Source organism: Saccostrea echinata, unplaced genomic scaffold (genome assembly GCF_033153115.1).
Source record: "Saccostrea echinata isolate AGI-Se365-2 ecotype Australia unplaced genomic scaffold, CSIRO_AGI_Sech_v1 ptg000006l, whole genome shotgun sequence".
NCBI classification, from domain to species: domain Eukaryota; kingdom Metazoa; phylum Mollusca; class Bivalvia; order Ostreida; family Ostreidae; genus Saccostrea; species Saccostrea echinata.
In genome coordinates this window covers 5711849-5724882 of record NW_026889755.1, presented here as the reverse complement: position 1 = coordinate 5724882, position 13034 = coordinate 5711849, and the positions used below count along the sequence as shown (strand labels likewise).

The 13034-nt window shown below is 33.9% G+C and overlaps 2 protein-coding genes across 2 annotated transcripts; both read right to left on the bottom strand.

The window, feature by feature from the left end:
* Nucleotides 1-886: 886 nt before the first annotated feature.
* On the bottom strand, nucleotides 887-1933 carry LOC133180463 (uncharacterized). Its single transcript, XM_061314982.1, has 4 exons — nucleotides 1725-1933; nucleotides 1456-1605; nucleotides 1173-1351; nucleotides 887-1033 (listed from the first exon to the last, which is right to left on the bottom strand). The coding sequence occupies exons 1-3, from the start codon at nucleotides 1914-1916 to the stop codon at nucleotides 1193-1195; spliced, it is 501 nt and encodes a 166-aa protein (XP_061170966.1). The 5' UTR covers nucleotides 1917-1933; the 3' UTR covers nucleotides 887-1033; nucleotides 1173-1192.
* Nucleotides 1934-2093: 160 nt separating this feature from the next.
* Nucleotides 2094-2672, bottom strand: LOC133180461 (uncharacterized). Its single transcript, XM_061314981.1, has 2 exons — nucleotides 2448-2672; nucleotides 2094-2346 (listed from the first exon to the last, which is right to left on the bottom strand). Exons 1-2 carry the CDS (start codon nucleotides 2546-2548, stop codon nucleotides 2115-2117), a joined length of 333 nt encoding a protein of 110 aa, XP_061170965.1. The 5' UTR covers nucleotides 2549-2672; the 3' UTR covers nucleotides 2094-2114.
* Between the last annotated feature and the right edge of the window lie 10362 nt (nucleotides 2673-13034).

The window sequence follows — 13034 nt, the reverse complement described above, 5'->3', positions numbered from 1 at the left end:
AAAAAGCTTACCAAACACACACTCAAAACATGCAGATGGCATCAATAAAGTGACTAAAAATAAAATATAGTAATAGAGTATTTACACACTTCATCGGAGTTTCACAGAAAACACATTAGCATCTTTAAATTAATAAAGTATCAATACTTACAGTTGAAGCCATTCCTAATGTTAAATGCAAGGGAGAAAAGTCAAAATATTCAGGTTATTTTCATGAAATCAAATTTCAATCATATTGAACAATTTTATATCAAATACAAAAGTTATACTTGTAATTGATAAGCTTTATGTACTGAAGTGGGTGATAATTTTTGAAACAATTGATTTATTTTTTGTAACTTTAACATTTCCATCTGACTGCTTCTCTGAAAGAATATTTTCAAGGCCCTCTGCTCCTCCCCTGTCAAAAGCAAGTTTCAGATGACTGTATGCTAAACCGGACTGTGCAATCTTTTTAATCATATAATTCGAAAGACATGAAACCAATGGCTGCAAAGTATTCAAACATTCAGTGGTCTTTGATTTGTATTCAATTGATGAAGAAATAAAATCAACACTGAAACTATGTTTCAACAATATTTCAGATGATAAGGCATGATGCTTTACCAATGATTGTAAAATCTTGACATCTTCAACAGCTGAATGTGCATTGTATGACACAGACATTGTATCTAGCACCAGTGATTCTAGTCTGTATGTGTCCCTCTTTGGAAGAACTTCTCTAAATACATGTAGAGTATCTACAAAACCTTCAATGGGTAATGATCCACATGCTGGGTGATTTGATAATGTCTTAATCAATATCACAGAATCAAATGCCTTTCCATTGTGGCACACAATTTAAATTCATTAAGGCAAGTCTCGATTTCAACACTCTGTACCTTTTCTTTGTGGCAAAAAAGTTCTCCTCCTATAACATGAAGGCCTGTTACTGCTGTTGCAGATGTTGTGATGGCACAGCTTGGTAGGACATATCTGTTAAAGATGTTGTCACCAGAAACACAGGCTAGCTGCACAATCTCTGCAGAGGTACCTAACATGAACACAATATCAACATTTATTGTAATAAAATGGAGTACATGATATAAAAAAATATTATAAAGTGAACATGATACAATGTAATCGGAACACACTGTAATAGTGTGTTTGCATTGTTTTCATAATATACTTACCTAAACCTGTAGTCTCTAGATCAAAAAATAAAAAAAGTATTCTCATCATTTGATAAAGAAGATGAAGCAGGTGGCAATGTCCTGTCTGGTATTTCCTGCAGGTGATCAGGTTGTAAAGTGCCAGCCAGATCTATTGCCGACTCGTATGTTGTCCCCTCCTTAATCTCAGAAGATGATACCTGTTGAATAGTAAACACATACAGAATTGTACAAAACTTTCAAAATCATAAATTATTAAAGGGTAGTTTAAATTATCAAAATATGTGCAATCCAATTCAAATACCTGTTTATTTGCTGTACATTTGCGTTCCCTTCTACTTTTCTTACACTCCACACTGCTTTTCACAATCTTCTGATAATCTCTTTTCCTGGAAGCTTTACTTATGTAAGAATTGGTGTGCTTTCTAGGAGAAAGAAGCAAGTTTTCATACACCTGAAAGTGTTTATGAGATTATATTATAGATAATAAAATGTATATTTCTTATATAGATAATTATATATATACAACAAAATGAGTTGGAAATGTTAATTGCCAATTAAATAAATACAAACCCTTGTTAATGTTTGAAGACCTATGTTTTTATGAGCCACAGCTGCAGCAGCTCTAAATGATGTGGACTCGGATGCACTGTAAAAGTTTGTCTTTGGGTTTTTGGTGGCTACAGTGTGGTTAAAACTTTCATTGGTCTGGGTGCTACCCACTTTTAACAGTTTCTCAGAATTTGCAGCATATTCTTCAAACATTGTCTTCAGATCTAACTGTAGATTATTTACCGTATGGCAAACTCGTTGGTTTATATGTGGACGGATTTTTCACGAATCTGCAAGAGGAAAACAACTACACTGAAAACAAATGACTTATTTTTTTAAAAAATATTGTGCATCATTCTTTAGAAATTTTACTAAAACACTTACCCATACCATTCAGAACATCTTGAATGATCACCAAAAACATGTCGAGGAATGGCCTCCAAAGCTTTTCTTCATGCTGGCAGCATCTTCACTTCCCTTAACAGCATAGGCAAAGCATTTTGTAAGGTGATTAATTGCTTTTGGTCCAAGATTATTATATTTTTTTTCCTTTCTGAGTGAATAAAGCTTGTTTGTGACATTTTTTTTGGTATGGTTGAAATCTGAGAATTTTTCTAGTGATTCATCAAATGATGCCCGAGCCCTACAAGTATGTTAAAAATTAATTAGCAATTAATAAACCGTAAATACAGTAATTCTCAATTCAGTATGAAATGTACAACTTTTATAACATAAAATTATTACCTTGAGATAGTAGTAGTATCATTATCCATGATTATTTTTTTCACATGGAATCCCTTGGATTTTAAATCACTGAGCATTTCCACTGCCATATCTGACTCCATTGCTTTGGAGGATTTTGCCCAATTTTTCCTACAGTCATGTTCATTAGGATTTTCCTTGTCCACAGCCCTGTCGCAAAATCTACATTTTTTACAACGTACAGCGTAACTTAAGACTTTTCCTGTGTTAACGCCTATCATACTTCCATGACCTGAAATTTAAAAACACTGTGTTTAACTAAATTTATATAAACATGTATAACATCAATATTGTAGTAAAAGTTGCAATAAAATAAGTATTTTAAATACACACCAGATAAGCTAGCATAGTTCCTACCACTTCCTCTGGTTTGCCAGTCAGCATCGAAGGAAACAGCCTGGTCATCTTGACTTTGACAGCTGCGAATGCAAATAAACAAGCATAACTTACTCTCAAATAAAACAGAAAAGGAAATAATATACATGTTGGTTCATTACAAAGTATAAAATGATGTAAATTATGCTATAATTATACATGTTCTTACTTTGGTACCAAAATACTATTGATATAAATTCTTCACCTTCTAATTTCAGCTGCAATTGCATCACTACATGTTTCACTGGCAACTGCTTCAAATGCAGATCCTGCCTCCCCTTCCCTTCTCTTTAGGATGGTTGGGGATATGCTAGGAAGGTTCAATGCAGCCAGTAAATTGTTGACAACACTCTCCCCAATACCACGGATATCATTGCTGAAGTTTATTTATAAATTATTAAACTATGTCAGTATATAAACATGTATTATTAGTCAGTTCAGAGTGAACTGTTATGTTTCATAGAGAAGCTAAAATCAATCTAATTGCAATTATTCAAAAAGATTAATTATTTATGAACTGACCTGCTCCTAATTTTGAGTTAACATCCCATATGTTGTTGGCATGACGTTTTCCAGTGGGCACATAGTTTATTCTGTGACAATTACAACATTTTATGTGGAGAAGACTCCCTGAAATTCAGTATAAAGAATTACAAGATATTCAGTCTAATCAAATGTTTACACAAAACACAGTAATAAGTCAAGAGTTACATACATGTGAAAAGCATACATACGAGGGGTTATCAAAAAGTTCGTGGACTGACGCGATAAAATTAATAATATGTAGTCTTTGCTTACAAAATTTATGCGGAACATAAAACAACAAAAGTTTAAGAAATGTTAATAATGAAAATTTTAGCTTGATAAGTTGATAATTTGCCAAATTATTCTAAAATTAAAAAGACTTTATGTGATCACCCGGCGCTGTCGCCGTTTAGTGTCATGACGTCCGCTTAACGTCATTGTTTCTTAATGTCCGCTCTCTCTACCTCATACACTTATCTTGATGAGATTACCTGGAGTTAAGTTAGGACTTAAACCCGTCTTATTTATATGAATTTACAATGTCATGAGCAGCTGTTTTCAATGCATATAATATTGTAAATGGATCTTTATATGGGGAAAGATCCTCACTTGATTATGCCAGAATACTTAGCTTGTTGGAGTTCAATTTCTACCACACATGATCAACGTCACTTTTCGACGTGACTGACTTTTGACACCCTGACTACAAATCGACACTAGCTGTGCATATTTCATCTCTTTGAATCTTTTTAGGCATTAAAAAACAAGTACTCTGGATGCATTTTATTTTTCTGTAGCCAGTTTAAACATTCCTTAGGTCAATACCAGTTTTTCCAGGACCGAAACTCTATAGAGTGTTTGAAAAAGAAACCCCTCCCCCCTTTTGACGTTATTTTCAAGCCCATAATTGTTTGGACACTCCATATAAAATTTACGATAAAATTTCATAGAAATTACAGAATGGGGTAAAAATTCCAAATTTTACTGAACAAATGTGTCATACCACATGCCTGAATTAACGAGATTTTCTGATGACAAATACTCATATCTAAAGAGTTTTTCTCAGTTACACTCAGGTAGGAAAAAACGTCATATTAGAGGTTGCGCCGCCTGGACATACCTTTGCTTACAAAAACACTAACATTTTATTAAAAAAATAAAAATTATGATTTATGGTTTATTCTATAGATAGAAAGGATGATGCTAACTAAATGTGTAAAAATTCATTGATGTACCTAAAGCGGTTTTAATTTTATCACGCTAGTCCACGAACTTTTTGATAACCCCTCGTATATGATGAAACTTAATGCCAAAAAAAAAAAATCCTCACCAAGGCCACATCTTCTTTCTCCAATGTATGATGACAAATGTAATGCCTGTCCACAGTTTGAGCACCTTTAATAATAAAAATAATATATGTGTGATAAATTTTAAGATGTACTTCATTTTGACATTTTTTAATTGTAAAACCAAACTTATATAAAACTGTTCGATTATAAATGTACATACCCTTTCTCCAGTCATTCTGCCAAAACATCGAGTTCAACAATATGCCTCCCTTGTACCGACTGTTCTGTGTTGTATATACAGGAGTCTTCATCTTCACACTCATCTGATTCGGAATCGTTTTCATCTATGTTTTCATCTATGCACATCTCACAATCATCTTAAAGTTTAAATATTAATTTCATTACATAATTCCCAGATTGAGTACAACTCTGCAATATTCAGATTACTTCAATAACTCATTTTAATATACTTTATATACCTGAAGTAGATGAACATGTCAATAAATTTAAGTAGGAATGGTCATATCCTATGGGCCTACATGTATCTTCTTGTTGGGACGGAATCGTTTTCAGTTTTCCTTCAAACTGGCCATGCCAATTTCTTTTTCGTTCTATGAAAGAAGTCAAGTTGAATTGACAAGTTTGTCTGAACAGTAAGTATATTAAAACATTTATCAATGGTGACAGAAAGCTTGCACCGTGATCAAGTGATATGTTGGGCATACGTATATAAATTATCTTACCTTCATTACTTTCATGCGTGTAGAAATGGTCATGTTCAATGACTTCAACCAAAGACAAAGCATATCTGCGATCACTATTCATTTTCTCTCCTTTCCGCTATCGTATAACATTTACACTGAACATCAATTCATTATGCCGGTTTCTAACCGGTTATTTACATACTGGTTATTTCAGCGCTTAATTCTTGGTCGATATTATCGTCACATAAAGCGTTTAAAAGACCTGTATATTAAAATTATCTTTCTTACAAAAGAGTTCCATTTTCGGGTTCCTGTTTAATTCGCTACATGTAAAATTCTCGTTTTCGCCGGAAGAAGCTAGAGTTTCACCGGAAATGCAGCCATGACGTTGTAGCATTCGTCCTTAAAGTATGGCGCCACCCATGAACCATCACAAAACAAATGAATTATGAATCAACAAGTATCAATTTAACTGTGTTTAAAATTTCATCATGGTTCAAGTTTGGCGCCTACAAAAAATCATTTAAAAATGTCTAGAATTTCTGGGAGATTGGTATTATTTGCAGTACTATATCCGGTTTTGACGTTTATTATAACGCACGTGTCATTTCCTTTCCAAAAGTCGAAACGGAATTTATAAGTTCAACATCTAATAAAAATTTGACAAGAGTTTCGCTGCATAATAATGAAGTTTGATTTTCAGGAATTGACAGCGCCGAAATATGCAGATTTGGGCTTTCGTTCTTGACTCATGCCTCCGACTAATTTAGAAGTTTCTTCAATCCATTCAGTGCGAAAGGACTTGTCTGATCCCTTTAAAAGTTATCACCCCTTTTACCATAAACCTTGTCGCTACTTTTCCAAAACCACAAACCTGTAGATACCAAACTTTCACCAGTGTCTTTGACTAATTTAGAACACTCATCAATCTATTCTTGGATTCTTCAATCCCTTTCACAGTTATCGCCCCTGAATTTTTTTCTGTTTACGTTCATGTTTTTTTTAAACGATGAATCGTAGAGCCGAGGGACTAACTTCAACCTTTGACTTCGAAATTTGTATGTAAAAAAAAATATCAATTACCCAAATGACCTTGAAATTTGACCTTGACTATTGACCAAAGAAACAGAAGTTAAATTAAAGATATGCAACTAAATCCAGATATCAGTTTGTCTCAGTCTCGATAATAAAAAAGTAATTACATTTAATACATATATTTAAAAAAACATGACCTTGACATTTGATCTGAATCCAAAATTTACCCAAGGTAAGGGACGTGGAGTAAGATACAACACCCAGTTATTCATTGTTTAGCCCCCCCCCCCCTTTAAAAAACAGCAGCAACGTAGAATATTTCTCTCAAACTTAAACCACACCTCGGATCGATATAGCCCCAACAAAAATTTACTATAGTTAACTATAGTGAAAACTTTGGTACTTTGATTTACTATGAGACTTTACTCTGGAACTTTTTTTTAAGATTTCAAATCTTAAAATCTCTAAAATTCGATCATAGTAATTTAAAATTTGGAAATAATGCAAATAATATTTCAATTTCGTATAAAAAAAATGTGCAGGTATGAATTGAAGAACAAAAAATATAACGATCTAAAATCGATAGTATAAATACTTTGATTTACTATAGTGAAAAAACTTTCATACTATAGTAAACTATAGTTAACTATAGAACTTTTTTGTTAGGGAAAATTTCATAGAAATGTAAAAAAGATCTAAAAGAAACTTTCTTGAAAGTTTTACAGTGAGTCTCTGTAGTACATGTGTATAGAAATTATGAATTTTGACGGCAAAAGCTACAAATTTTATCTTGTTTGAAATTTGGGTGCAGAGAAACAGGCACAGATATAAACCTTGCCTCGTCTATTTCCTCAGATGTCGTTAATAGCATTCAATTCGCCTGATATAATATGATATTTAAATTCCAGACATTCTTCATTTCTTTTTGCTTTTGAATTTATTTGATTTTTTTTAAATAATTCAACAGTCCCTAGAAAAAGAAACTTTCGGTATACTAAAAATCAATGCACGTTTCATTGCCGTGTTTTCCTTCCAGAAGTACATCTATGCTTATTACATTATCTTCAATCCACGCAAGTGCTATTTTAAAAATTACATATTTATTTCAGGATATTTGGTCAGGTATTTAAAATCCGAAGCCGACCTTCTAAGTTTTTTATGTCTCCATGTTTACCAACTATCAGGCGTCTATATAGCTTATGTTTACATACGCTTAAAACTGATAATTTTAATTCATTTTAAAGATATAAGAAATTAACTAAGAAGTTGTTTTTTTTCTCAGAAAATCTATATTTTTCTATTATACACCAATTATGATAAAATAAAGGCTTTACAAAAGCAAATTCAGTTTAAAGAAAGGTATCTATTCGTGCACGTCTGTATTTCGTTGATTTCTTCATAGTATACCTTAACAGTGCTGCGAAGCTTTACTACATAATTACACGTAACACCCCTGGGGACATTTAGCTATGTGGAAGGTTAACTATTCGACGCCGGAAATTAAAAAGTCGGTAATTTCTAAGTCTTGCGTTAGAGACAGTATACTCATACGTGATTTACCCGGAAGTAGACACCATAGGATAATTTTCTTTTACCAAGTTGACAATATTATATAGCAAAAAATATCGTGACAGATAAAAGCAAATATTGAAGAAAGGATTACTTTTATGACTACATGATTCGTTTTTCAAGAATGTAAAAATATAAAAAATAATGATTAAATTACCATTTTGATTTTAATCATTAAGTTCTTAAATCAATAATTAATATATCTTCTTTCTCCTGACGGAAATTGTCAAAGCAATGGAGATAAATTGCTTCGTTCTTATGAGGCAAATTGGTATTTGGTTTTGGTCAAAATATTTGCACACCCATGTAAGTTTTAGTTGATAGTTTATGTGTATGAGATAGTCAACTGTTTGGTGTTAAACAGAAAAAAAAAAAAATCACAAATGACCTTGCTCATACATGTGTATCTAATACGATAAGTATCTAACAGGTTTTCTGTCAACTTGTCTGACCGTTCTACATGTATGTTTTGCAAATGCGAAGCCTAGCAATATCAATTCTGGTCAGTTGATTCCTCAGGGAAGAAGGGATATTTTGGAATTCTTTGACTATTAATACTAGAGAGTGTCAAATATTTTTGAATCACCAAACCTTATCAGCTTATGAATTTTGAGAGACGTTGTATTACATTCAGATTAAGCCTTGATGGCTTTAAAAAAAAAAAAAAAAAAAAAAAGCTATGGCTTTTTATTCAACAAATTTTTGTTAGCTTTATTTCTCGCACACTTTGAGAAATACAATTCTCAAACATATTCAGTAGATGCATTATAGGGGAGGCATAAATCAAACAAAACGTAGAGAATTATGAAATTCCTATGTAAAGTTTAAAAATAAAATAAATTAAAATAAAATAGAAATCAAAGAGGATCATATCTAATGTTTCCTATCGTATTTGGAGGGTTTTACAAGTAATGTGTTTGAAATTTTATATTATCCTACAACAGATTTTAAATAATGTAATGTATAGAAAAAAAACGCATAAAATAGGCATTTGGCACATAAGGGTTTTCGCATATGTTTCCTGTTGCATTAGTTGATATATAGAACTGATTGGTTTTTTTTTCTCATTTATGATCAGTCTTTGTCTTTATTTTCTCCTTCTCTTCTTGTAGATTCTATAGAGTTTAATGTATCATCACTGCATAGAACAGTCTACTTGTCAGAAAATACTCAGCAATACCATGTTCCCATCAGCCGTGCCAGGATCAGGAGAAAAATCCCTACTGGTTTACGAAGGTGCTAAAACTAACAAGAGAATATCACAGGGTGAAGAGTTAAGATTTATGTTTGTTGTGCAGTATGAATTAAAAAAGATGTTTGAAAAACATGGTTTTATTTTTGATGTGACGTTTTGTGATCAAGATTTTGATATTTTTTATTTCGGAGGCAAATTACCGCACTGTTTAAGTATGCAAGCTTCTTCTAGATTTGATAGAGAAAGTGTTGATATAAAATTTAGGGCATATGACCAGTGTGAATGTTTTGTTTTGTCTCCAGGTAGAGTAGGAACTACATTCACTGTTGGATTCGATGTTTGTTTGTTTGTATGTTGTTTAACGTCCCTCTCGAGAATTTTTCACTCATATGGAGACGCCACCACTTGCTAGTGGAGAGCTACAAATTTTGTCCTATACTCGGCACTTACGGCCATTGAGTGAGGGATGCGACGGTGCATATTGTCGTTTTGTACATATTGTCGTCGGCGACAATATGTACCTACCCTCACTGCACATATTGTCGTCCATTGGTACATATTGTCGCCGGATGAAAAGTTACACATGTACATATTGTCGCTGGCGACATTATGTGCCTCACCCTCACTGTACATATTGTCGCCCAACAGATATTGTCGCTTAAAGATCTCTATTGTTGAGTTTTTGGAAGATTTGTGAATGTAATTGGTGTGTGAATCACACTGACGTGTCTCGCATGCTATTCCATGCAGTGTGATTGTGACGGTACATTTTGTCGTCCTGTTCATATTGTCGCCGGCGACAATGTGTACCTAACCTCACTGCGCATATTGTCGTCCATCAGAACATGTTACATGACAATGCACTGCAATGCTCCATATAAATATGACTAATCATTGTTTTGCTGTTTTTGAGAAGATAAAGAATTGTCCCATATATTCCAATGCAAAAATTTGATCGCCCATTGTGGCCCCACCCTAGGCCCGATTTGATTTGAAGATACTTGAATCTGTGCTACCTAAGGATGCTTCCATATAAACACCACTATCACGGGGCTACTGCTGTTCCTCAGGGGTTGATCCAGAAATTTCAGAAAGGAGGGGAGAGGGTGCTGTTCAGATTTTTTTTTTCTTTTAAAATCAAAAAAAAGTCATTTGTATGTAAAGGTGTGTGACTGTATATGTTAAGTATTTTTTTTTATTATGAAATTTTGCCGGTGGACTAAATTGAGAATATGTACAAGTTAAACAGAATTTACCAAAGCCAAAAAAAAAAAAAAAAAACAGCGGGCTAGGGTGCACTAGTGCTACATCTGTCTGGATTTTGAGAAGATTTTTAAAGATATTTCTATATATATTCCTATGTAAAACTTTGATCACCCATTGTGGCCCCACCCTACCTCAGAGGTCAAGATTTGAACAAAATTGATTTTGTTTTTGTTTGTTTGATTGTTGTTCATTCGTATGTAGACGTCACCACTTGCTGTTGGAGGGCTGCAAATTTAGACCTGTACTTGGCACTCAGGGTCATTGAGCAGTGAGGGATCTTTTCCGTGCCAGCACCTCAAAATTCAACGTACGCTATGTAATGACGCTTTCACATAAGTATCATCTCTTCTGACCCAGTAGTTCTTGAAATAAATTTTGAAAGAATTTTTTTAAAATATTCTATGAAAAACTTTGATCACCTATTGTAGCCACACACTCCCCCCTCCCAAGGGACATGATCTGAATACATGTAAAACTGAATCAACACTTCATAATGAAGCTTTCACGTAAGTTTCAACTTTTCTGACACAGTGGTTCTTGAGAAGACTTTTAAAAGATGTCACTAAATTTTCACCAATTCTTAACTACTTCCCTTGAAAGAGTGCATGGCCCTTTATTTGAAAAAAAAAAAAAATCCCCTTTGTCCACGGATGCTTTGTGGCAAGTTTGGTTTTAATCGACTCAGTAGTTCTTGAGAAGAGGCTTAAATTGTGAAAAGTTTACAGACACTTGAACGGTCAGACAAAATGTGATCAGAAAAGCTCTGAACTTGAACTTCCAGTTCAGGTGATCTAAAATGTCAACCCCAACACCAATTATATTGGCACATGATTGTATATCAGAATAACGCAAAAAATAATTTCCAAATAATCATTACTATACTGAATAAAAAAAAAACAAACTAATACATGTATTCAATCTCCAAGTATATATTACAAGAAAAGAAAATAGGCTGATTTATCAGATATCTCAAGAATTCCGGTATCTTGACAAATCATAGTCATATATTGATAAAAATATCAATCCTGGACACAATTTTCTGACCAAAAAGTTTTCTCTCTACAGTATTGCCCATAATGCTGTCTGTCCCCTCCGTGCGTGTGTGTTTGTCAATGTCTTTCTTTTCTCAAGTAAATATTCCTTAAAACAATATATCGACGACAATATATACCGACCTTGACTGTACATATTGTCGCCGACGACAATATGTGCTGGTGGTTGACTGTACATTTTGTCGTCCATTATGCAGGAGGAAAATAAGGCCCGTCTCGGTACATATTGTCGCCGGCGACAATATGTACCGATGGACGACAATATGTGCAGTGAGGGTAGATACATATTGTCGCCGACGACAATATGTACAAAACGACAATATGTACCGTCACAAGGGATCTTTTTCGTGCCAGCACCTACTGCGACACGGGACCTCGGTTTATACGGTCTCATCCAAAGGACCGGTCTCCATGTCCCACAGTGGGATTCGAACCCGCGACGTAAGGATCAACTCCTTACTTCGCGACTCTAGAGCAGACGCTCTAACCAATGCGCCACGCAGGCGACTGGATTCGATGTAAATGTAAGTGGTGTACACGGTACTGTTACCTTTAGTAAGAGAATTGTACACATTTAAATCGATCGATTTCTCGAAGCCTTTAATCCCATTCTTCCGTGTTTTTCACCCAGAGTTAGTTGAATATACGATCCTGTTGATCTAGTTTAAAGAAGTCTTAATAACGAGTAAAGTCTGAAATTGTTAAATATTTCTCATGTTTGTTTTACATAATGATTTTATTAAACCTTTTGAACAAAAATTTAATTCATTATATATACGAGTGAGGGATCTTTATCGTGCCAACGCCTTCCGTGACACAGGGGGTCTCGGTTTTTAAGGTCTAATCCGAAGAACCCGCAACTTTCACTTCAAAGTGCCGAGCGCATGGCGAAGGAACAGTTGTTACCCATTTTTTAAACGACTTAAGTCAGTCGCGGCCGAGATTCGAACTCACGACCTCCCGATCATGGAGCGAGCGCTCTATCGACTGAGCTACCGTGAACTGTAAAATGAATAAAGAGGATTAAAAATGATAAACAATTAGAAGTTAAGTTATAAGAAGTTAAGAGTGAAAATGCATAATACTTAGCATGACTTTTTTTCTCTCTCCTTCTCTCTTTTGGTCTTTTCTGTAAACTTTTCGAATGGAGTATAAACTTTAATAATAATTTCGATTGTCTTCAAAGATTTCCTTATGGAATAAAGTTTTGCTTTGATGTTAGTTAAGCTGCGAAGCATAATAACATGCATGGAGAGATAACTCTAAGATAATTGAGATAAGTTTAAAATCTACAGCAAAGTTACATTCTGCAGTAAATTAACATTGTGCATTAGCTAGCATTGCGATGTACGTTTGCAAAGGAATTAAGGAATAACAGAATGGTATATGGAATCACCGCCTGAAGTTCTTAGTGTAAAGATGGTTATCCTATGAGTAGCAAAAATTCAATTGTTGCTTCTGCATTCAATATCAACTTTTCAAGCTTAGTGTTTTCTACACGATCTTTAGTCATTGTGGACAAAAAAATGTCCAGTTTCAAGCTTTAGATGTTGTATTCA

Bases quoted from the DNA above. Each gene is read 5' to 3' on its own strand.
- LOC133180463 (XM_061314982.1), bottom strand. From the start codon at position 1,916: ATGTTTGAAGAATATGCTGCAAATTCTGAGAAACTGTTAAAAGTGGGT. The intron at 1,606-1,724 runs GTTTGTATTTAT...AAACACTTTCAG, and splicing joins GTCTTCAAACATTAACAAGG to GTGTATGAAAACTTGCTTCT. The intron at 1,352-1,455 runs GTATTTGAATTG...ACTATTCAACAG, and splicing joins AATGTACAGCAAATAAACAG to GTATCATCTTCTGAGATTAA.
- LOC133180461 (XM_061314981.1), bottom strand. From the start codon at position 2,548: ATGGAGTCAGATATGGCAGTGGAAATGCTCAGTGATTTAAAATCCAAG. The intron at 2,347-2,447 runs GTAATAATTTTA...ACATACTTGTAG, and splicing joins GATACTACTACTATCTCAAG to GGCTCGGGCATCATTTGATG.